General features: G+C 43.4%; 1 protein-coding gene across 1 annotated transcript; it reads left to right on the forward strand.

Moving 5' to 3' along the window:
• Positions 1-79: 79 nt before the first annotated feature.
• Positions 80-23,944, forward strand: CDC45 (cell division cycle 45). Its single transcript, XM_083717348.1, has 18 exons — positions 80-406; positions 2,992-3,051; positions 3,885-3,977; positions 4,604-4,741; positions 5,104-5,244; positions 6,020-6,075; positions 8,257-8,305; positions 9,613-9,674; positions 11,369-11,419; positions 12,250-12,369; positions 13,673-13,804; positions 15,122-15,220; positions 16,450-16,611; positions 16,834-16,972; positions 17,687-17,770; positions 19,438-19,556; positions 20,414-20,490; positions 23,571-23,944. The coding sequence occupies exons 1-18, from the start codon at positions 356-358 to the stop codon at positions 23,633-23,635; spliced, it is 1,698 nt and encodes a 565-aa protein (XP_083573474.1). The 5' UTR covers positions 80-355; the 3' UTR covers positions 23,636-23,944.
• The last annotated feature ends 1,184 nt before the right edge of the window (positions 23,945-25,128 follow it).

Genomic DNA, 25,128 nt, shown 5'->3' on the forward strand with positions numbered 1-25,128 from the left:
GGACGTCGCGTCCTACTGAGCAAGACTGCACCTCCTTTCCCCTTGCCGCCCAATCTCCCTTCTTAACTGTGCAAAAAGGCCTCTGCCGGTCCGTCTCAGAACTGCCCGTTTGGGGCGATGGGCGGAGGAGGGCGGAGCACTCGTCCAATCAAAGCGCCAGAGAGGCCGCACGGTGGGCGGGTCGGGGAGCCTATTGGGCGAGATTCGGAGCGCGGCAACCAATGGGCAAAGCCAAAGGGGTTTGGCGCCTTCCTTTGAGCGGAGCCCAAGTCGCCGCCACAGTTCGCCTTCGCCTTCGCCGCCGTTGCCGCCGCCGGGTTCCTCTCAGGGGGTTGAAAGCCCGGCCTTCCCGGCCATGTTCCTGACGGACTTTCGCAGAGATTTCTATGAGGTGGTCGTGAACCAGGTGAGCTCCTCCTGTGTGTGTTAGCAGGTCCCGGCGGGCCAAGAGGGTCCGGCCGGTCCTTAGAGAGCCCCGACGGAGAAGGCCTCGTTCAGTCCCGAAGCCCCTTGGGTGGCCTCGGTCGATGTTGTTGTTATTATTGTTTCGTATCTGTGCTGTTGAAGCGAGCACGTTCTTCTTGAACACTTCTCCGTTGAAAATGGGGACAGCCTGTTGATTCTTCTTCCTCTTCCTCTTCTTATAGTCATGCAATTGAATATTATTATTATTTATTACATTATATATATATATATAATATTAATATATATATTAATATATATAATATATTATATATATAATATATTAATATATAATATATTATATTATATTAATCGTTTAGTCATGTCCGACTCTTCGTGACGCCCTGGACCAAAGCACGCCAGGTACTCGTGTCTTCCACTGCCTCCCCCAGTTTGGTCAAACTCATGTTGGTAGCTTCGAGAACACTGTCCAACCATCTCATCCTCTGTCATTCCCTTCTCCTTGTGCCCTCCATCTTTCCCAGCATCAGGGTCTTTCCCAGGGAGTCTTCTCTTCTCATGAGGTGGCCAAAGTATTGGAGCCTCAGCTTCAGGATCTGTCCTTCCAGTGAGCACTCAGGGCTGATTTCCTTCAGAATGGAGAGGTTTGATCTTCTTGCAGTCCATGGGACTCTCAAGAGTCTCCTCCAGCACCATAATTCAAAAGCATCAATTCTTTGGCGATCAGCCTTCTTTATGGTCCAGCTCTCACTTCCATACATCACTGCTGGGAAAATCATAGCTTTAACTATATGGACCTTTGTATAATTATAACCTTTTTTTATTGTTGTTACCCCATACATCTTCCTGGGTTGCCCCAGCCACTCTGGGCAGCTTCCAACATAGAAAAACATAATAAAACCATTAAACGTTTTTTTAAAAACCTTCCCTATACAGGGATGCCTTCAGATGTCTTCTAAAGGTTGTGTAGTTACTTATCACCTTGGCTCAGGGGTTGCATAACTGCATACCCTCCAACATTTCTCCACTGAAAATAGGGATGTCCTAAGGAACAATAGGACATTCCAGGATCTAATCAGAAACTGGAACGGCTTTTGTAAATCCGGACTGTACCTGAAAAATAGGGACACTTGGAGGGCCTGTATTACTAATTGCATATTTAGGTCACCTTTCCGCCCAGGGAGCTCAAGGTGGCCCACATGGGTCCTGCCACACTCCCCATTTCAACCTGACAACAACCCTCTGAGGTGGGTTAGACCCAGGGAGCTTTGTGGCTAAGCTGGGGATTTGAACTCTGGCCTCTCCCCAGTCCTGGCCTAGCACTGCGCTGAGGTGGTGCTTGTTTTTCGGGCTGGCTGACCGGGTAGGGGTGATTAATTTATTCAGAGCTAATCCCTCAGTAAACCGGCCCTGCCATGAGGCAGAGTGAGGCTACTGCCTCAAGCAGCGAATTCTGAGGGGTAGAAAGGTGTGTTATGTGGTCTGCCTTGCAGCCCCTGAGCTAACTTACTGCCCTAGCATGGCCAGCAGTGTTAGAAATCAGTTATATAATCTAATCATCAAATGGCACTTTAAAGTTAGGTTATGGTTGCCACAATGGAATGTCTAGGTGCCGGGGTTTTTTTGTTTTTGTCTTGCTTTTTTGCAATTGAACTTACTATTATTAATTTAATTTCTATGCCATTTGAATGTTAAATAACCTATCTCAAAGCCGTTTACAACACACTAAAACATCAAATTAAATGATCCAGAATAAATCAAATTCAAGCTTGAAGGAAAATATTTCAGATCTTTCTCTAAGTAACATTTTGCTTACCCTAGTTGCCAACCGGGCATCCAGAGATCTCCACATGGTTGCAGCTGGAGTCAAAATGCACATGGCTATTTTCGAACACTGGCTGGCAGACCATTAAGGCTACCCGCCCTCGGGCGGCATGCTCCTTACACCCCACCAGGGCACCGACCTGGATCTTGCCTTGTGCCAAAAGGTTTTGTACCAGCCCTGCCAGTAGGCTCAGTGGAGCTTTTCTTCAGTTAGGCATGTATGCTAACTATGGTAACCTGCACATTGTCTACTACTTAAGAGGTTCACTGAGCTCAACTGGGCTTAGTCCATCAGTAGCTGTTCAAATGGAATGGCTTTCTAAATCGGCTTGGCTTTTAGATGCCCAAAGTCTCCGACTTGTTTCTGCTACGGCAGGCTAATACAGCTGCTCCTCTGTTACCAAACGTGAATGAAAACATAACACAATAAAATAAAAGGACAAGCAACCGCATTCCCAAAAGGAAAGCCCAATTCATGCTCCAGGTTGGCCTTTTAATTTCAGTACTGCAGTGTGGAAAAGCAACATTTACCAAGCAATATAGCATGCTGGAGAGGCGGCTAGACTGAGTCCTTTCTCATATACGTACTAGGATACTTTTTATACACCTTCAAATGAAGTTTCTTTCAAGTTCTTTCTGTATCCAGAATTGTGATGAATGAAGTGGTTACAGATTGTTATTTCGTAGTGTGCTATTGTCATAGACACTAATGAAAATGTTCTCTCTCTTTTCTTTTTTTGGTAGCGGGTGCTACTTCTTGTTGCTTCAGATGTAGATGCGCTATGTGCTTGTAAAATACTCCAAGTAAGTCTCCTTTTTATGTCCTGTTAATGTGCAAAAGTCAAAATGGGTGTAAACTGACCTGTGTGCAAAGATGAGGGGAGTCTAGTTTTCTAATATTGTATCCAGCTAAGCTCTACTGGGAGTAGACACAGTGAAATTAATGGGTCCAACTTCGTCGTTTCCATTAATTTCAATGGATCTACTCCATTGGATGTAACCCAGCATTTGTTGGTTGATGGAGAGATGGGAATTTGCAGCCTTTGTGCAGTTAAAATACTGTCGCCTGATAAGCAAAACTATATCTAAATTAAGCAGTGTTTTATCTTTAAACTGCCTTGAGTTCCTGTCAAGGAAAAAGATGGAGTATATATAAGTAGATTTACTACTACTACTATTATTATTATTATTATTAAATTTCCATACTGCCCTTCCTCTGAGAATCACAGACTTCACAATATAAAAAAAAAAATACATGCCATAGTAACAAACAAAAACAATCATACACACACCAGTTTAAAAGGCCATAGATTGTTTAATTAGCCAAAGGCTAATAAGCAGTGAAATCCTTTTCACACTTATATTATTTGGGACACTTTACCATATTTAGAGTGCAAAACAGGCACTAAAAATTGATGATTAAACAATGTTTTATTTACAGAACTCTGTGAATTTTTGATTGCTTGGATTCTTGTACTTGTCTTCGAGTAAATCTTATTTATTTTTCTATGACAGTGTGATACATGTTTGGCCTTGCTCAAACTGCTGCTGAGCAAAAGCCATAAACTTCATTATTAAACTAATGGTGGTGGCTTGCCTACCTCTTCCTCTAAAATGTCACTTTCGTTTCTTTTGAGGCTTTATTCCAGTGTGATCATGTGCAGTATACTTTAGTCCCAGTATCTGGATGGCAAGAACTTGAAACTGCTTTTCTTGAACATAAAGATCAGGTAAAAACATAAGTAGGATTTTTTAAAAAATCCATTTCCTTTCTAGCATCTCATGTTAAAAGCGCTATGTGTATTTGATAAGAAGGAAATCCTATTAATTCCATTGGTGCTTCCTCCCAAATAATCCTACATCTTATTACAGTAGTCCAGCCCACTCTTATGAAGAGTTAGCATATGAAGCTAAGCCAGATCATTGATCCACATAATGTAATATTCAATGGCTCTCCAGAATTTCCTTTGCTAGCCCTACTTGGAGATGCTAAGGAATGAACCTGAGGGATTTTGTATGCAACATAGATGCAGTATCACTGAGTTATATCCCTTCTCCACATGTGACTGATTCTGCACGGGAGTTAATTACTTTTTATTGCTCTGGGTGGCCTGAGTTCTCAGATTAAACAGTGTCATGTTAGATTCTGTTGTGGACAACTTAGAGGAAGACTAATTGCTTTCTGTAGTCCCAGGGAATTAGCTATATTTTCTCTCAGGAAACGTAAAGAGCTAATATTTCATAATAGCCCTGAGGATATGAGACTAAAGGAAGCATTAATCTATTGGATATGGGCCAGCATTTCATAAACAACAACAGTCTTGCTTGCATATTAATATGACTTCCTTATTTGCAGTTCCAGTATTTTGTTCTCATAAATTGTGGTGCCAATGTTGATCTACTTGATGTCCTGCAACCTGAAGAAGACTGTGTTTTCTTTGTCTGTGACACACACAGGCCTATCAATATAGTGAATGTTTACAACGAGTCACAGGTAAATTCTGCTTCTTGAGAAAATGGTTGATTGGAATCCATTCACATTGTGATAGATAAGAATTTATAGGTGGATCCTTTGGTTCTGGACATACTCTGGCTCCTTAAACTAGCCTGGGTGAAATTCCATTAGCTTGTCTTGTTTTATAGATCATAAATTCCGTATTGATTTGTTAATCATATAATATGACTTTTGCTGTAGTTGTGATGCTTAGTTTAGTTAATTTTTTTATTGCTGTTTAGCCAATAGTGTTTTATAGATTGTAATTGTTTTATTGACTTGTTAATGATTGTTAATTATCTTTCACTTGAATCATTATTTCATTAAAATGTTTTATTTAATTAAGCATTTTCTTTTACTAGATCAAACTATTGGTAAAGCAAGATGATGACCTTGAAATTCCTGCTTATGATGATATCTTTAGGGACGAGGAGGAGGAGGAAGATTCTGGTAATGAAAGTGATGGTTCAGAGCCTTCAGGAAAGCGGAGGCGATTTGAAGAGGTTAGTTCCTTAAATCATGGAAGCTTAAATAAAATATACCCATGTATTAAAGGGAAATAATTGTGGTTTTTTAAATATAATTTTAATTAGTTTTTTTAACATATCATTTTCAACAGTAATTAAACATACTTTTACATCTTATTCAAATTTTTGACTTCCATCAATCTTGTCGGAAAATTTTCCAATCTAATCTCTCCGTATGTATTTTTTATCCTCCCTATTACATTTCAAACTTATAACCAATATCTCTGTCTTTTTATACTTTGTAACACTTCATATATTTCTCCTTACAAAGCTTCTTGTAGTCCTACTAGCGTAATTTGTTGATTACAGTTGCTCTTCAAATAATTCATATACTTCTTCCAATCTTCTGTAAATCTCTGGTCCTGCAGGTTTCAAATCCTTCCTGTCATTTTGTCCAATTCTGCATAGTCCATTAATTTTGTCTGCCATTCTTCTTTCGTTGGAATTTCTTCTTGTTTCCATTTCTGGGAAATAATTGTTTCTATCACAGGGCAAAGTTTATAAATAGGCATTCATCATTTACTAGCCACTTTGCTATGAGGAAGTGAAGGAAGATGCACTAAGCAAGCAAATGGGTTATTGTTTTTTTCCCCTGAGAACTTCATTCTATATAAACATAAAAACTACAAGTTCAGGGAGTTAGAATTCAGTAGGCGACCGTTCTTTCAGGCACTACTTGTGGGATTACTTTATAATCAGTTGTGACAAGGACAGAGAAGGGAAATGTAATTTGCTATTTTAATCTCTGCAGGAAATAGTGGAAAGAACAATGAAAAGACGGCAAAGAAGAGAGTGGGAGGCACGCAGGTATGTCTTCAGATTGTACACATTATACTTCTGCTGTTCTGTCTAATGGTAAAATTGAGATTGTAAGCTCTGAAATATTGACGTGGTTATTGCATCATAGAAAGTGTATCTTTATTCCTTTTTTAAAAAAAATGCTTAGCTTATATAACTTCAAGACAAAAATCTGTTCTCAGCAGTTGTCTTTTAAAATATGTTATAGGTTCAAATATAGCTCTCAGGCAATTAAATTTTAAGCAGAGGTTGGTTGGTCATCAGTCATGGGTGCTTTAGTGAGATTCCTGTATTGCAGGGGGTTGGACTAGATGACCCTTTGGGGTTCCTTACTGTTAAGTTGTGGGTAGACATGACATTGAATCGTGTCTCAAGGTGCTGCCTGGACTGCTAGAGGCGCAACCAATGCTCGGGCCGCCGCGAACACTTCGGGGCCACAAAGGCTGAGGAGAGGCCCCGCTTCTGCTCTACAGACCCTCTTGTCAGCTCATTTGCTTGGAGGTAGCAGTCAAACCGCGCGAGGTAGGAGTCCCAGGATTCAGAGGCTGGGGCAAACGGCGGTAGAGGCACGAGTGAAGCCATGGTTCCGATGCTGACGTGGAGGCGATGGATGGTACACTGTGCTCTAGCCAGAACGGTCAGCTCTGTATTGGTTCTGCTCCGTGATTTCGCTCAGTGTTTCAGCTCTGTGAATCAGCTCATCTCAGAGGGTGGCCGCGTCTGGCTGTGCTCTGATGTCCACTGATCCCATCCTCGTCGCCAGTGTTAAGTTGTGGGTTGACATAACAGACGACACAGCGATTTCTCCAAGCAGCTCTTTATTTTGTAAGCTGGAATAGAAACTGAACAGCAAACAGCTCAGCCGGCCTGCTTTTATAGGCAGCTGGCTGTCAACATTGTAGCAAGAACAACCCAGGGTTTCCCGCCTAAAATAACTGACGTGGACCTGAGTGAAAACTACATACACAATACTCCTGGTGGCCTGGGTGAGAACTTCAATACATAACACTTACAGCCTATCATTCTATGATGTGGCATTAATTGGATGAAAGGATATTATCAGGGATAGAAATTGGTCACCTTTAGTAGGAAAGGCTTTGTTGATTACCTCATTGTGTTTCCTCCCCAAATCCAAATACAGTGGAACCTCTGTTTTCGATCGTAATCCGTTCCAGAAGACCCTTCAGCTTCCAAAATGTTCGAAAACTGAAAGTGGAAACCTCAATACAATAGGGAAACTCAAAACGGAAGCCACGTGGCATATTCAGCTTCCAAAAAACATTCAAAAACCAAAGCAGTTACTTCCGGGTTTTCGGCGTTTCACAGCCAAAACATTCGACTTCCAAGACCCTCCAAAACTGAGGTTCCACTTTATTTCTTGTGGGTACAGGATCTCTCCTGCGCACAAAAATTTTCGGCCTGTGAAGACTCCCCAGTTGCTTCAGTGGAGGCAGCAGTTATAATATATAGCTAGATCTAGTGTTTCCTTGCATGAAAATAAACAGGGCAACCTTTGCACGTAAGAGCTCTGCATACACAATGGGGTGTTTTTGATTGGGTTGGCTCTCTTTTTCCACATTACATAGTGGAAATATTTTTTTACAAGCTTAACCTTTTGTACATAACAATTGTTGGAGTACAGCATTCTTTGTTCATTAGTGGAAGAGCCCTTGTGCTAGTGGAGGGTAGCGTTTAAAAGCTGCAGAGCAAAAGAACCCAAATCAACAATTTCACTAGCAGAAGTTTGTTTTTCAACAGATGATTCTTGTTGTGTAATCTGTTTTGTAAACTGCTCTGAAATTTTTTCTACAGTCAAGCACTATAAATTTTATGAAATAAATAAATAAATAAATAAATAAATTTTCAGTTATATACAGTGATACCTCGGGTTACATATGCTTCAGGTTACAGATGCTTCAGATTACAGACTCCAGTAACCCAGAAATATTACCTCGGGTTAAGAACTTTGCTTCAGGATGAGAACAGAAATCACGCTGCGGCAGCGATTAGCTAAAGTGGTGCTTCAGGTTAAGAACGGATCTCCAGAATGAATTAAGTACATAACCAGAGGAACCACCGTACTTGTGTTTTCCCTTGTACAACGACAGTCCTTCAGCACAACTACATGGCTAAGTGCCTTTAACTTAGTGCTACATTGAATAAACCCCATGACTTCTTTTTCTTCTTCAGGCAAGAAATTCTGTTTGACTATGAGCAGTATGAATATCACGGGACTTCAGTGAGTATCAAATATCAGCATCAGTAGACCTTGAAGGAGAACCATTTTTTCAAGTGAAGATGTTATTACTTTGCAAAATTAATAGCAGTTAGTTCAGGATGCCTTACTTTGTGGAAAGGAAGCTCAGCTAGTAGAAGCATAGTATATTCTTAATAAATTAATTCTGTGTTTCTGGCTCTTTTGTCATGCCACATCTTTAGAAAAGCCCCTGACCCTCTTCTTGGGTATACATTTTTGCAGTAGTTTTTAACCTTTCTATGAGAATGGGGAAACCTTTGAACCATGCTGCTTTTCAGGTATAAATAAGTTTAGCAATTAGTGTTACTTATACACAAACAATAAGAGGGTGATTTCTAATGGGAGTGCATCTTCACTGCAGGGAAATACTATATTGGGAACACACACACACACACATTCCTGAATGCCAAGATCCAATTTGGGGCAAGTACTATTTGGAGAGAGAACCCCAGCAGAGATTTAAAATCACAAAATATGCAGCAAAGTAAAGCGTGGAAATACAGGCTGCTAGACCTTTAAAACATTCCCTTGTGAATTCCAAAACTTCCCTCTTCCCCCATTATAGGAAAAAAACACACATTTGGTAGGTTAAAAATCAGTTTACTTACAAACTTTCAAAGGGCCGATTACTGTACTCCAGAAAATTGCACAGGCGGTAAAACTTGGGTTAGTTACAAAGTGGTGAAAGTTCCTAAATATTGGTATAGGAACTCAAGATTGGTTTCTGAGAGGCATGCAGTCTGAGTTGCAGCAACCAGCTCAGACCTCACATGTTGAGTTTCATAGGCGGACTTGGGGGTAAAGAGAGGCATGATTACCTAGTTCCTCTCAAGGTGAGAGGAAGCTAACATAGCAGGACAGCTTACTCTATGATATTAACCCCTTCATGTGTTAATTACACATAAGCATGTTGGTTGTCTTGTTATCCCCCAAACCTTGGTGATGATATGAGTTACATATTAAGCTGCCCCCGACAGACTTCTGAGTGGTGGTGCTGTATTCTGAATGTGCAGGTGTGGGGAGGGAGCAGAAAGCTCAGGTCACTCCTGTACAGTTTGAGGCCGAGCTCTTGTGTGCTGCTGCTTTCGGAAATGAGCAACAACAGTTAATAACAGATGTTATAATTAGTTCAGTTTCTGAAGAGACTGTAACAAGCCATGGCTGCCCCTTACTTTTGTAAGAGTAGTAATGCTGGCCCTGCTAGATGCTGAAAACATTTGTTTGTGTGGAAAAATCTGTCCTTCCCCAATCACACTCAGCTATTAATTGTTGTTTTTCTCCTCTTGTAGTCTGCCATGATGATGTTTGACTTGGCATGGATAATGTCTAAAGACTTAAATGATATGTTGTGGTACGTAATTTAGTTTGTGATAGTAGTATTGCTGACTTGCTTCCAGATGTGTTCCAACCTGTATAGAAACGCCCCTGCCAATTGCTCTACTGAAGAGGAAAATCCATTGAAAGCATTTCTCATGCTCTTACGGATGTCATATAAACTACTATTTCAATTTTTTTAGGGCGAGATCATAATCCCTGATGCTTTACTAAACAGGTTTTTTAATGGTGGAATTCTACAAATGAGGCCCTCCATTCGATGCAGCGTGTGAAATTCGCCAGGCACATTTTGCACCTGACTTTCGCGGGTGGCACTGTGGGTTAAACCACAGAGCCTAGGACTTGCCAATCAGAAGGTTGGCGGTTCGAATCCCCGTGATGGGGTGAGCTCTTGTTGCTCGGTCCCTGCTCCTGCCAACCTAGCAGTTCAAAAGAACATCAAAGTGCAAGTAGATAAATAGGTACCGCTCCGGCGGGAAGGTAAATTGCATTTCCGTGCGCTGCTCTGGTTCGCCAGAAGCGGCTTAGTCATGCTGGCCACATGACCCAGAAGCTGTACGCCGGCTCCCTTGGCCAATAAAGCGAGGTGAGCGCCGCAACCCCAGAGTCATCCGCGACTGGACCTAATGGTCAGGGGTCCCTTTACCTTTATCTTTATCGACCACTTGCGACCAAGTGAAGATGCCCGGGTGCCAGGATGGCACCTGTCGTCTCCACCATCTGGAGGTGCATGCCTGGGCTGTCCTTGCATCTTGACTGTTTTCACACACTAGCAACCCATCCTGTAGAATTCTGTCTGTGATATCTTATCTGCACAATCAGAATGAATTTCAGGAACCAGAAAGTCATATTGGAAAATACAACTTTTGAGCTGCCTGGCCCCCAAATGGCAACTAGGCATTCCGTTTTGGTAACCCTGGTTTAAGGAGCCATTTGGCACCTAGCTTATATATCTGAGTTTCTAACACTGGTTGTATGCTATTAATAAGGCAGATATAAAAGGAAATGTTCTTGAGGCACAGACATTAAATGTCATTCCTAGCTGTATGTATTCTCATACATTCTATTATTTATTTCCATTCAATAATTGCTTCCTTTAAAACAAGATGATTGAACAATAAAAACATTTCATAAAAACAATTTCACATCCAATAGAGATACATCCAGAATCGTCCATGCTCAGTTCCTGATATTTCCAGTTAAAAGGAACCCAGGGAGCAGAACTGGTAAAAGCCTGGGAAGGCTTCTACCAATTGAAATAGGCAGAACTGGGTAGTTATACCAGTAGTCTGAGTTGTTAAGAAGCAGCTTCCAATGTTCCATTGGAAAGTGGGGAAATATTTTCTACTTGCTAGCTAGGCATACCTGTGAGTACCTGAAAGCTTATCTGAAATATTTAAAGTGAAGCCCTATACATGTCTACTTGGAAATAAGTCCCATTGAGTTCAATGGTACTTACTCCCAGGTAAGTAGGTATAGCAGCTTCTATCCTTCTGCCCTCCAGATGTTTTGAAATATAAATCCCATCCCTGATTATTGGCCATGCTTACTGGACTGATGGGAGTTGTATGGTGGAGGTAGGCTAAAGTATAGAATAGCACCTTAAAGTCTTCGGGGAACCTTTTAAATATTTGTTCACTATTCAGTCTCAGCAAGAACAGACAGAATATCTACAAATTCTTGATTCAGTTGTTTTGATTTGCTTTTTAGGTGGGCTATTGTTGGACTAACAGACCAGTGGATTCAAGACAAAATCACTCAGTAAGTGAGCAGTAAATATTCTATTCAAATGGGTATTTTTAAATTGTTAGCTGCTTTGGGTGTCTTTGTGACTGGACAGAAAGAGGGAATTAAATAAGTAATTTTATAACAAATTGAATCCTTTAATTTATGCAATTATGGTGAGGACAGAAATTACTTTTTAAAGCGGCATACCCGTTTCATGTGTTAGGGGCGATCGCCAATTCTGCAGTCAACTGGGAAACTTGTTTTTTCTGAGAAGCACAGTATTTATAGCATTTGCTAAGGCTGCATTGTATTTGAGAGACAATAGACTTCATTCCCTTATAATGTCAAAGGAATTTTACAGCATGCATTTTACTGGCAAGCTGTTTCTAATGAATTGACTTCTTTCCACATTGAATATCCTGAAAGCAGGAATGGTGAAACTTTATCTCCTTTTCTATAGAACCCTACACTCCACCAATCAGAGCTAGTTGCAAAACAGTGGGTGAGGGTGGCAGACATACATTTTCATAGCATTAAGGAGCAGGGCATCTACAAAGCACATGCTGAGCTCCGTAATTTGAGTTTAGTACCAGAACTAATCTTGCAGCCCTTCCTAAATTCCACTTCTGGCTTCTCACATATTTTTCTTAATTTTACCAACCTAACATAGAAAACACCTTCACTGTTGTCAAACATAAACCCTTGCAAATCTGCTCATCCCCTAGAGATCTACTGGTATATATCAGTATATTTTTTTGCTCATCCTTTCTCCAAAAGACATTTAATATTTAAAAGGCAGATAATAGAGCTGCCGGGAAAAGAGATTGAACTAACTATTTCGTATCTGTTTTCTCTGTAAAAAGAATGAAATACGTAACAGACATTGGGTCTCTGCAGCGGCATGTATCTCGGCATAACCATCGCAACGGGGATGAAGAAAATTCTCTTTCTATTGACTGCATGAGAATAGCATTTGAATATGAGTATCCTTCTAAATTACTTTGCGGAAATATTTCTAAGACTTGGGTGAAGTGGTTTGTAGTACCAGTTGTTGCATTGCCTATGCCAGTGGTGGCGAACCTATGGCACGCATGCCAGAGTGGGCACACAGAGCCCTCACTGCTGGCACATGCGCCATCCGCACTGTTGTTTTTTTTTTTTTTCCATTTGTGCTCCCGCTCCTCCCCACACTACTGTGTGCGTCCGCTGCTTAAACTCGGAACCTTTTCTCCCCCCCTTCCCCCCCTTTTTTTTGCTGGTAGCCGGCAATTGTGTTTGGCAATTGGTCTGTTTTTCAATTGGCTGTGGCAGTGGCTGTTTCTGATTGGGCGCAAAAGCATTCGTTATTTGACCTTCCTTGTGATTTTTTTTCTGCGCCTTTTTCAGTGCTGCGTAGTAGTTCCCAGCTCCCTACTCCAATCCAGGCCTCGCCCATTCCCTTCCTCTGCCTCCCCCCCAGCTCCAATCCTCTGCAGGCCCCTCGCCACCCGTGGGCCCGACCTGCCTGGGCTAGGAGGCCACTTGTACCCGCCGCATGCCTGGCCCAACCCAGCCTCACCCCTTTGCCGCGGCGACATTGCTGGAGGGAGGAAGGAAGGAAGATGGGGAAGACCACGCCGGGATCACGGGCGGGGAACAGGCAGGCAGTCAAGGCTGTTGGACTGGCTGGCTGGGGTGGGGGCTCTCCCTCTCCTCCTGGCCGCCACTCACCTGGCCTAAGGGCTGCTCTGTCCTCCCCATCGCAGCAGCTTGAGAGCGAGCCAGCCAGCTAGCAGGGTGGGAGGGGGGAAGAGGGAAGGAGATGGCAAGACCCGCGGGGATTTTTCTGTTGTGTCTCCCCCCAAAAAAGCTCAGCAACTTTGGGGAGTCTCCCCAAAAAGCTCAAAAACTTTGGGCACTTTGCAAGAAATAAGTGGGTTTTGGTTTGCAGTTTGGGCATTCAGTCTGTGAGTGGTTCAGTTCATACATAATGGCACTATTTCAAAGCAACCTATTTATTGGAGCACAAGCGAGCGATGAGCTCAAGCGCTCTTGCCTTCCCTTTCCCTCTGGAAGCTGGTCTCTGAAACCAGGAAAGTCCCTCAACAATCAGACGCAGGAGAGGGAGGACTTGGGGTTGGCATTTGTTCATGCTCCAACAAACTATGGTTTATTGAAGCAGCCCTGTCATATCTGAAGCAGGGCATTGTGATCCAGACAAGTCATTTTGAACTAGAATGCAATAGGCTTTTTTGATCCAACCTGCTGTAATTACGTACTTTTCCTAATTCTTATCGATGGTCTTAGCTTGTGCCTTGCGCTCTATCAACATTGGTCTCTGTATGAAACCCTCTGTAATACCTGCTACACTTCGGCCAGCTTCAAGCTTTGGTCTGTGCAAGGTCAGAAGAGGCTTCACGAATTCCTTGCTGATATGGGGTGAGTTAATAAGGAGATTTTAAATAAATAAAGAGTTTGTATATAATATATAGCAGCATCAACGTGTGTGGCTCTTTTACAAAGTTCAGGAGAATGGGTCCTTGTTCTGAATTGTTTACAATAGAAAGCACAGGGGATACAACATAGAAAGGGGAGCAAAATGGAGAAAAGGATAATGGGGGGGATTTGCATTTATTTCAGTTAACAGGCTTATTCACAGTAGGGCATGAGGACTAGGGCAGTGATGGGGAACCCCTATGCAGGGTTTGTAGGCATTCCCAATCTGCTGATTGGCAGTGTCTGCAAAGCCCTCTGCCTTTGCCCTTGCAGTTTGATTTCCAGTTGTGCAGGGAATGAAATACTTCATCTGCTGTCATCGTGGTGTTAGGTGATTGACAGGAGTACGCTGTAGATCTTGGAGAGATCAGGATCCGGACCACTAGCTGGATCCAGTTCACTGGCCCTGGACTAGAGGATTGAGACAAAGGATTTGCAGGAATGGTTTTGAAGGTGGATTTTGAAGGAAGCAAGAGGAGGCATTGCATGGATAATGTTGCATGCAGGCCTTTGCATAAGGGGCAAAGGAGAATTGGGAGAGTCATTTGGATGGCTGAAGGTAGTGGAGCTTGAGCAAGGTAGTGGGTCATGAGCAAGGCTGCCAAGCCAGGCGAAGTTTGACATGCTTTCACCTAGACTATTGGGAACGTCTTCGGAAAGTTCCATGTTTAAAGTCTAGCATCTCCAGGTAGAACTGGTAATGGAGCTTGAGTAAAGGTCATGAGCAAGGCTGCCAAGCCAGGCGAAGTTTGATATGCTTTCACCTAGACTATTGGGAACATCTCCGGAAAGTTCCATGTTTAAACTCTAGCATCTCCGGGTAGAACTGGTCTGAAATCCTGCCATTCAGTGTAGACAATTACTGAGCTATATGGCCTTATGGCCTGATTCGGTTTAAGGCAGTCTTCTATATTCAGGAAGAAAACAGCCATTAACTAACCAGCCCTGATGTTTATGGGATGGATTTCCCCCTAAATTAATTTTTGAATTCTGAATTTATGTTATTCACATTTTATACTGCATTTTATGCTGTTTTTTGTTGCATCACTTAAGTGTTTTAGATTTGTTGTTAGCCGCCCTGAGCTCAGTTTTCTGAACTGGGAAGGGCGGGATATAAATAAAAAATTGTTATTATTATTATTATTATTAATAATAATAAGAATAGTTTTTGAATAATGAACATGAAGATATTGTGACTTGGCAGACTTGCTTCATCACTGAAAATGTGATCTCTTCCCCACCCCCACTCCTCTCCCTCAGCTTACCTTTGAAGCAAGTAAAACAGAAATTTCACTCTATGGACATTTCCTTGAAAGAGAATCTACAGGAGATGATTGAAGAATCTGCAAATAAGTTTGGGTAAAACACTTTTTTACATATTTGGAAGTCTTAGTAAACCTTTTCATCTCTGTGTGATGGCCTAAAAGTGTATTGTAGCCTGTCTGGACTGAGCAGAAGCAGAAACCCACCCTTGCCCTTACATTTCTACTAAACTTTCAACCAACTATTGAACAGTTCATCAATTTTTTAAAAAATAAACCAAAGCACTGCTAGCAGGTCTGCCCTTGCTGCTTACTATTTCACAAATATTTTTATTTATTACACCTTCCAAGGAGCTCAGGGTCTTAGGGTGGTATATGGAGATTATAACACAAACCTAATTTGCAGGGTTGTTTTACTGATTTCTAAAGTAACATGAGGGACGCTGGTGGCGTTGTGGGTTAAACCACAGAGCCTAGGACTTGCCGATCAGAAGGTTGGCGATTCGAATCCCCGCAACGGGGTGAGCTCCCGTTGCTCCGTCCCTGCTCCTGCCAACCTAGCAGTTCGAAAGCACATCAAAGTGCAAGTAGATAAATAGGTACCACTCCGGCGGGAAGGTAAACTGCGTTTCTGTGTGCTGCTCTGGTTCGCCAGAAGCGGCTTAGTCATGCTGGCCACATGACCCGGAAGCTATCTGTGGACAAACACCGGCTCCCTCGGCCTATAGATGAGATGAGCACGCAACTCCAGAGTCGGTCACGACTGGACCTAATGGTCAGGGGTCCCTTTACCTTTAAAGTAACATGATTTTTCAAAAACATGATTTTTTGGTGTGTGCCTAGGGGGAAAAGTACTATTTATAAATAGTAATGCTCTAAAAGGAACTGTTTGACTGCTGATTGGACTAGCTGCCCTGATATCACAGAAATGGCAGGGCAGGCGGAGTTCTTCAGCTGCCGCCAGCTGAACTGAGTTGATCTAATCCTAGAGAGGGTCAAAGCAAGCAGAAAGTGTTAAGTGTTAGGCCAAGGAAATGAGGATTGGAGCAGGGAAATGCCTAGAAAAATGAGAGGAAGAGGAAAAGAATAAGGAAAACTGAGGGAAAGACAAGCTCCTACATATTGCCATGAGCTACATAGGGAAGGGATTCAGGTGGACAGAGTTTTGTTATTAGGTAGTCTTCCAGAAATGGCCTTTAGAACATTAAATTCATGATTTCTTTAGCTACTTTCATGGTGCGTGTATATAGTATGTTCAGTGCTAAGACAGCAGGGGTTTTAAAAAAGCTTTTAACATCTCTCTGTTGGCTTAATTTGGTTTTGCAGAATGAAGAATTTAAGAGTACAAACCTTCAGCATCCAGTTTGGTTTTAAAAATAAGTTTTTAGCAAGTGATGTAGTGTATGCAGCTGCTTCTTTAATGGAGAACATGGAGAAGGACGAAAGTGGAACTGACAATTTCATCAAAGCTTTGGATAGTCTTTCCAGGTAACACACCTAGTTTTTCAAGCTCATTCAAATCTGCTTTTTAATTTTTTTTTTTACCCACAACTGATTGGCAGTAAGGCATTCTAAGCTGTTGCATAAAAAATTCAAGGTCAATAAGAATGTACCAAGCAAGTGGTTACTGATAATAAATTAAGAAGTCTTCAGTACAGGTTTTTCTCTTCTCTGGTAAAGTAAGCTTCTTTCTGTTTTCCTTTTTTTCAGGAGTAACCTGGACAAGTTGCATCAAGGGCTGGAACTAGCCAAAAAGCAACTTCGTGCAATTCAGCAGACCATAGCCAGCTGTATCTGCACCAATCTTGTAATCAATCAGGGACCGTTCCTTTACTGTTATCTCATGGAGGTAAAATTAGCCTGGACTTGTTTCTCAGTTCTGTGCTGTACTTTTAAAACACTTCATTTACGTTAACAAGCTTGAAGTTCTAAACTGAATGGTTTTAGCTTCACACACTTGACACATGCTCTATCTACAGCTTTTCAGAGCCAAATTTAGATTAGATGGTGGAAGTGCTTTTAAAAGAAATGTAAAGAGATCTGATTGCAAATCTGCAATGTTTGGCCCTGCATTATGGAGCCCAGGAGAGTGCAGTGTTTTTTCCTTTAACATCTTAAGATTTCACTCTGCATGAAAACAGGGCTTTGAGTGAAACTTGCAAGGATACCAGTCACTGTACACTTCATTTTAACTTATTTTAGTATTGTATTTTTTAAAATTGTTGCAACCTGCCCCAGGGAGTTTGTGGTGAAGGGCAGGTAAGAAATATTATACGTTGATGGTGGTAGATTTGTGATCCAGGAGGTTCAGTAATCACCTTCAGGAAAGCAGCTGCTCAGCTGAACTTTTATTTATCTTAATACTAGCGCTGCATACTGCTTGACAAGAACCTTTTGAATCTCAGCAAGTGAATCTGTTGGGGAGAAAAAAGACCCAGTGGCCTGGTATACATGTAGAAGCTCTGGCACACATCTAAAAGGGCCATCTGCCCTATAACCTGTATATGGAAATTACTGCCTTTGGGGACGGGTTTAGTAATTATATCTCTTTTTTCCTTCCCAGGGCACACCAGATGTGAAATTGTTCTCCAGACCAGTATCGTTATGCTTGCTTAGTAAATACTTACTCAAGTCATTTGTTTGTTCTGTAAGTCATTTTCTTTTTCCCCTTCTGGGTTTGCTTAAGTTACGCTGATGTTCTGCATCTACCAGCATTGCTCAGACAAGACCTTTTCCCATAGCAGAATGGGGCGGGGGAGCAATTTTCAGAGATGTCCTGCAGTCCCCACACCCACATAATCTGCTCCAGGAGCTCCCTTACACCTCTTGAACACATTTAAAGGAGGGGAGTGTTGAGTGGCCCTGCTGGATACAACTCATCATCTCCATGATGTTGAACAGCACAATTTTCTTTTAAAATGCACTCTTAAAGAGAGGTGTGCCGAAGTGATATAGAATTGTACTCACAAGGACCAAATTACAAAGGACATGGCTTGAAATGCATACAGTAAGCCTGTATTATATTTCCTGGTTGAATTTCGGGGATCACACCTAAAGCCAAAACCGTGTACAGTGGTACCTCGGGTTACATATGCTTCAGGTTACAGACTCCGCTAACCCAGAAATAGTACTTCGGGTTAAGAACTTTGCTTCAGGATGAGAACAGAAATCGTGCTCTGGCGACACGGCAGCAGCAGGAGGCCCCATTAGCTAAAGTGGTGCCTCAGGTTAAGAACAGTTTCAGGTTAAGAACGGACCTCCGGAATGAATTAAGTATGTAACCAGAGGTATCAATGTATAGTCAAAAAACATTAGTTGCAATGGTGGGTGGGATTGGCAAAATCATTTTTCCTGGGGGTCTGCCTCCTTTTTCTTTCCTTTTTAATTTTTTGTTTTTCCAAGAGCATAAAGCTGAATGCACACAAGTTAAATGTGTGCACGTTGTGGGTTTACTGTAGTTGAATTTAATGTGCAGATTTTTTAAAAAAGCAAATAGCGCCAGTGATGCTACTGGGAAATTTACTCACAGTACAAATGGCACTTTCGGGCAAGCAATTTTTCTTAGGTTAGGGGCAAGGGGTGAAAGGGTTAAATTCTCCCCTCCCCATTTGCTGCAATTTAATATAGTTCCTTACTTTGGCTCTAGAGTTAGATGTGAAGGCCTGGGCAGGGGTAAAGGAACAATGCAGGGAGCCCACATTCCCCCCAATCTTTCTGTTTTTCCCCAGGCTTTCTTATGTGTACTCTAAATTAACTCAAGAACTGACTTAAGCAAGGCATTGTATTGGAAGAGTAATGCTACAGGACAGTTTTATTTCTGAGCATCATGTGTTGGATTTTTTTTTTTATTCATTTGGTAAGGCAGAACATTGCAAATCTACAAAAGGAGCAGGTTTTCCAAAGAAAAGCACATTCAAAAAAGAATTATGCATTTCATCCACCATAGTGCTGTAACAATTTCTGTTTTTAAATTTTATTAAATTGCATTTTAAGCAACTTAGCATAGCATTTAAACTATTTTTATTGTAAGGCACACGTGAGTTCCTTTTAAATATGGGTAAGATAAAATCTCATAAACCTAGCAGAGCAGTAAGTATAAATAAATATCTGTGTGTGTGAGTGCTGGAAACAACATCTGTCTGGTTACTGCTGCCTAAGGAACCTCAAAACGTCTAGCAAACGTTTGATCTATAATCCTTTTTAGATAACTTTAACCCTCAAATGAACTCCTCATCAGTACTTTAAAAAGCAGAGCTGAAGTTTTCTGATTCTGTCTTTGAAGTTTATGTAATCAATGTGGTTTCTGGTTTCCAGACAAAAAACAAACGCTGTAAGCTGCTGCCAATGGTTATGGCCGCACCAATGGACATTGAACAAGGCACAGTGATCATGGTGGGGATTCCACCTCATCTGGAAAGCTCAGACAAAAAGAAGTAAGAGTTTTATTTGCTGGCCCTTTTAGATAAGATGCTCCACAAACTGAGCTGGCTGTTCCAAGTCTGATCATTGTTCTGGTGTATGTGTGGGGAGGGAGGAGAAACAACAGATACGCGTTTGCAATGAAACAGGCCAACTCTGTATGGTTGTTTGGGTGCATGCTGAGAACTAGCCTGGTGTAGTGGCTTGCATTTTTCACTTGAACCAAGGAGACTCAAGTTCAAAACCTTGCTTAGCCATGAAATCCTCTGGGTGGTCTTGAGCCAGTCACTCTTTGAGTCTATCTTACCTTGTATTGTTGTTGCAAAGATGAAATGAGGTGTTGGTGGGGTCCTAAACTCTTTGGAGGAAAGGAAGTATGGGAATAGTTTGCACAGTTGCCATTTTTGCAGCTTGTTAAATTTAAGCTGTTGTATCAAACGATTTTGCACTTGTATAACGTGGGGCACCTGGATTTTGCCAATCCCCTACAGCCTCCCACATTCCCTGAAAAACTGCTCCTGGGGGTTGGAGGACTTTCTAGAGCAGTATAGGGGGCTGTAACCAGGGGGAAGACCAGCGCTTTACTCTAGGACCAAATACCAGGCATAGGCAAACTCTGGCCCTCCAGATGGTTGTGACTACAATTCCCATCATCCCTAGCTAACAGCACCAGTGGTCAGGAATGATGGGAAGTGTAGTCCCAAACATCTGGAGGGCCGGAGTTTGCCTATGCCTGCCTTAGATGATTGTATTTTTGGTGTGTGTGCTTATTTAATGGATGCTTGGGGTACTTTTTAGAGAAAGGCTAAATGCTTGTTGGCTTTTCCTTTCTGGGGAAATGCAAAATGCTTGTTTTTCTCTCCCTCTCTAGCTTTTTTGGAAGAGCATTTGAAAAAGCTGCAGAAAACACCAGTTCTCGGACTTTACACAACCATTTTGACATGTCTAGTAAGTAAATGCTACATATCTTATATAAGCGAGAGCATCAGCAACTTTTAGGCTTTTCCATGCATGCCTTTGTTTACTTGTTTTTTAATGAGGCACATTTCAGAGAAAATTGTGCAAGTCTGAGTACTTTACTGAGTATTTGTAAGCTTGTAAAAGAACTGGCAGTCAACCATCACTGAGACTAGGAATGTGCACCAGGAGCCAACAATGTGCTTCACCTACTGATGTGCCCTAAAACCAAGTAGCTGCTGTTGCTTTGCATGGATGATGGATCAAAGAGGGAAAAGGCTTATCGGCTCCAAGTATTTACTTCTTGGCACTGAAGTAGTGCAGCTTCTAGTTTTAAAGTTTCAAGCGTGCACACTCATCAGTTGATGAGCACAAGACCAACTGATGACTGGCATGTATGGGGGGGAAAAACCCCACATCACAGACTAATGACCTGATATTCTTTCAACTAAAGTGCTTTTTGAAGGGAACACTTGATACATTTATCTTTGAGTGTGAGTCTTTGGGTGATTTAATTGATGATCATGAATGAATGAATGAACTATGAGGAAATATTACAATGTTGGGAGCTTTTTGCTCTAGGGAAAATAGTAAGAGTAGGGAGATAATAGAGGCACATAAAATTATGTATGGTGTAGATAAAGTGGATAGAAAGAAGCAGTTTCTCCCTCTCATAGTTTTAGAGCCATCCAACTTAGTGGAAGAGGAAGAATGTCACACAGAGCATAGTTTAACTGTGAAATTCTCTACCACAAGAAGTGGTGATGGCTGCCAACATGGACATATTTAAAATGGGATCGGACAAGTTAATGGAGGATAACGCTCTCAGTAGCTACTAATCATGATGTCTGTGAAGTAGCATCAGGATTGCTCTGAGGAGCAGTTGCTGGAGAACAACCGTTAAGAGAGAATTGCTGTCCTCATGTCCAACTTGCGGCCTACCCAGAGACATGGCTGACCACTGTGGAAAAAATGGCTTTTCTTAGGTTACGTAAAGGGACCCCTGACTATTAGGTCCAGTCATGACTGACTCTGGGGTTACAGCGCTCATCTCGCTTTACTGGCCGAGGGAGCCGGTGTACAGTTTCCAGGTCATGTGGCCAGCATGACTAAGCTGCTTCTGGCGAACCAGAGCAGCACACAGAAACGCCGTTTACCTTACCGCCGGAGTAGTACCTATTTATCTACTTGCACTTTGACATGCTTTCGAACTGCTAGGTGGGCAGGAGCTGGGACCGAGCAACGGGAGCTCACCCCATCGCGGGGATTCGAACCGCTGACCTTCCGATCGACAAGTCCTAGGCTCTGTGGTTTAACCCACAGCGCCACCCACGTCCCTTAGGTTAACTAGTCCTAAAATGAATTCTGCATGTGCAACGGTTACCAGTTAATACTGGTAGCGGTGGCTTCTAAATTGACTCTTAGCAATGTAGAGTGACTGGGGAAATCCAGCCAGATGGGCGGGGTATACCGTATTTTTCACCCTATAGGATGAAGGGGAAATGCGTGTGCGTCCTATGGGGCGAATGCAGGCTTTCGCTGAAGGTGCGCACCGACCCCTCTCGCTCTCCAGGCTTCAGAAAGCTATCCGCAAGCCTTGCAAGCCTGGCGGGAGGTCCCGCGGGCTCGCAAGGCTTGCGGGCAGCAGCCTGCAGCCCCCAAGCTCGGGGGACAGCGGGGAGGCGCAGCGCCGCCACCCCGCTATTCCCCGACCTGGTCTGGAGGCTGGCGGGGGGGGGGGGGAGAAGCAAGCTTGCTTCTCCCCCCCACCGGCCCCACAAGCTCGGGGGACAGCGGGGAGGCGGAGCGCCACCACCCCGCTATTCCCCGACCTGATCTGGAGGCTGGCGGGGGGGGGGGGAGAAGCAAGCTTACTTCTCCCCATCGCCAGCCCCACCAGCTCGGGGATAGCGGGGAGGCGGAGCGCTGCCACCCCGCTATTCCCCGACCTCATCTGGAGGCTGGCTGGGGGGAGAAGCAAGCTTGCTTCTCCCCCCCCCCCGCCAGCCCCACAAGCTTGGGGGATAGCGGGGAGGCAGAGCGCCGCCACCCCGCTATTCCCCGACCTGATCTGGAGGCTGGCGATGGGGAGAAGCAAGCTTGCTTCTCCCCCCCACCAGCCCCACAAGCTCGGGGGACAGTGGGGAGGCGGAGCGCCACCACCCCGCTATTCCCCGACCTGATCTGGAGGCTGGCGGGGGGGGGGGAGAAGCAAGCTTACTTCTCCCCATCGCCAGCCCCACCAGCTCGGGGATAGCGGGGAGGCGGAGCGCTGCCACCCCGCTATTCCCCGACCTCATCTGGAGGCTGGCTGGGGGGAGAAGCAAGCTTGCTTCTCCCCCCCCCCCGCCAGCCCCACAAGCTTGGGGGATAGCGGGGAGGCAGAGCGCCGCCACCCCGCTATTCCCCGACCTGATCTGGAGGCTGGCGATGGGGAGAAGCAAGCTTGCTTCTCCCCCCCACCAGCCCCACAAGCTCGGGGGACAGTGGGGAGGCGGAGCGCCACCACCCCGCTATTCCCCGACCTGATCTGGAGGCTGGCGGGGGGGGGGGAGAGAAGCAAGCTTGCTTCTCCCCCCCCCCCCGCCAGCCCCACAAGCTCGGGGGATAGCAGGGAGGCGGAGCGCTGCCACCCCGCTATTCCCGGACCTGGTCTGGAGGCTGGCGGGCGGGGGGGGGGGAGAAGCAAGCTTCTCCCCATCACCAGCCCCACCAGCTCGGGGGACAGCAGGGCAAGCCGCTGCCCCACGGAGGCTAGAGAAGCTGTCCCTGAAGGCAGAAGAGGGAGACGGAGCGCTCCGTCTCCCTCTTCTAGCTTGGGGATGGCTGCACAAACCTGAGCGGGAAAAAAAATTTTCCCCTTGATTTCCCCCCCAAAAAACTAGGTGCATCCTATGGGCCGGTGCATCCTATAGGGCGAAAAATACGGTAAGTAATAAATTATTATTATTATTACCGCCAGAAAATGTTTAAATCAAGTTGTCACTGTAATATAGAACAGGTCCATCATGCTGTGATATGCTATCTCTCCAGTATTTGTGCCATTACAGACATTTCTTTTATTGTTTTAGTTATTGAATTGAAAATGGAAGATCGGAGCAAATTTCTGGATGCACTTATTTCTCTTTTGTCCTAGTGGTAAGATGGCGCTGAAGGATAATTTTTTAAAATCATTGAATCTTGAACAATTTTAGAACTCATTAAAATGCATCTGAATGTGTTCCATTTTTAAAGTTGTGTCTTTCTCCTTTTGTAAGCTCTTGATACCGTTTTATCTGTGAGTTTTACCTTATGTATATGGAATTTGTAAATAGCAATTATCTTGTATCTACCATGTTTGGTTTGTATAGCTTTGATGTGAACCTATTTTAAAGCATTGTGTGTTTAGATGTAGCCAATGCAGGTTTGTTCTTGAAAAATTTAATCAAATAAATTTTTCATTTTATGTTTTGGTTGATGTAAAATCCCTGTGCTATCTGATGATGCCGTGAACATCAATATTTTGCTAATCTACATATTACAAAAAATGGGACTACAGACCATTTCATTTTATACTTAGGGTGTGCCATGGGTTTCACTTAGCATGAACTGGTCCATCAATATTCAGAATTTGTAATGTACTTTTTAATGCTTCGGTATATTTTGTTTCTTTTTATTTTTATTTTGCAATGTTTATATACCACTAAATCAACAAAATATCTGTACTCGATTGTGCTTGATTGGCCATATGAATTATTGCTACTTTCCAAGTTGTGAATATTGGCTATGTCTATGACAGTAACATTGTGTGCTTTGGTTTGTTTGTTTTTTCCCATCCAGTCTTCAGTTTCTTTCCCTATCTCCGCCCCCCTCTATGATGAAGCCCATGGGTGTGTCTAGAGCAGGGGTCAGCAAACTTTTTCAGCAGGGGGGCTGGTCCACTGTCCTTCAGACCTTGTGAGGGAACGGACTATATTTTGGAAAGAAGAAAAAACCAAATTCCTATGCCCCACAAATAACCCAGAGATGCATTTTAAATAAAAGCACGCATTCTACTCATACAGTGCTACCTCGGGTTACATACGCTTCAGGTTACATACGCTTCAGGTTACAGACTCCGCAGACCCAGAAATAGTACCTCGGGTTAAGAACTTTGCTTCGGGATGAGAACAGAAATCGTGCTCCGGCGACGTGGCAGCAGCGGGAGGCCCCATTAGCTAAAGTGGTGCTTCAGGTTAAGAACAATTTCAGGTTAAGAACGGACCTCCGGAACGAATTAAGTACTTAACCCGAGGTACCACTGTATAAAAACACGCTGATTCCCGGACCATCTGCAGGCTGGATTTAGAAGGCGATTGAGCAGGATCCGGCCCCCGGGCCTTAGTTTGCCTAAGCATGGTCTAGAGCAGAGATTTCCAACCAGTGGATCGCGATCTACCTGTAGATCCCTGGCTGATTCTGTTAGATCGTGAGATCCTTGTTGTGTACAAAAAGTTGGGGGGGCATAAAAAACTCTGTACAATCCTCTCCCCCCCCCCCCCCCAAGGCTCAACAACTCTGGGCACTTCACTCCTTAAAAAAAAGAAAAAGCTTAACTCCAGCGGGTGCAGAATGCCGCGGCGAGACTCCTTATGGGGTCTTCGCTGCGAG

The sequence above is a fragment of the Podarcis gaigeae genome, assembly GCF_964106915.1.
Source record: "Podarcis gaigeae genome assembly, chromosome: 16".
Lineage (NCBI taxonomy): Eukaryota > Metazoa > Chordata > Lepidosauria > Squamata > Lacertidae > Podarcis > Podarcis gaigeae.

What these genes read in the sequence shown, in the direction of transcription:
- CDC45 (XM_083717348.1), top strand. Translation starts at nt 356, where the DNA reads ATGTTCCTGACGGACTTTCGCAGAGATTTCTATGAGGTGGTCGTGAAC. An exon ending in ATGAGGTGGTCGTGAACCAG is followed by an intron (nt 407 to 2,991) that starts GTGAGCTCCTCC and finishes TTTTTTTGGTAG; the next exon opens with CGGGTGCTACTTCTTGTTGC. An exon ending in GAATTCCTTGCTGATATGGG is followed by an intron (nt 13,805 to 15,121) that starts GTGAGTTAATAA and finishes CCTCTCCCTCAG; the next exon opens with CTTACCTTTGAAGCAAGTAA.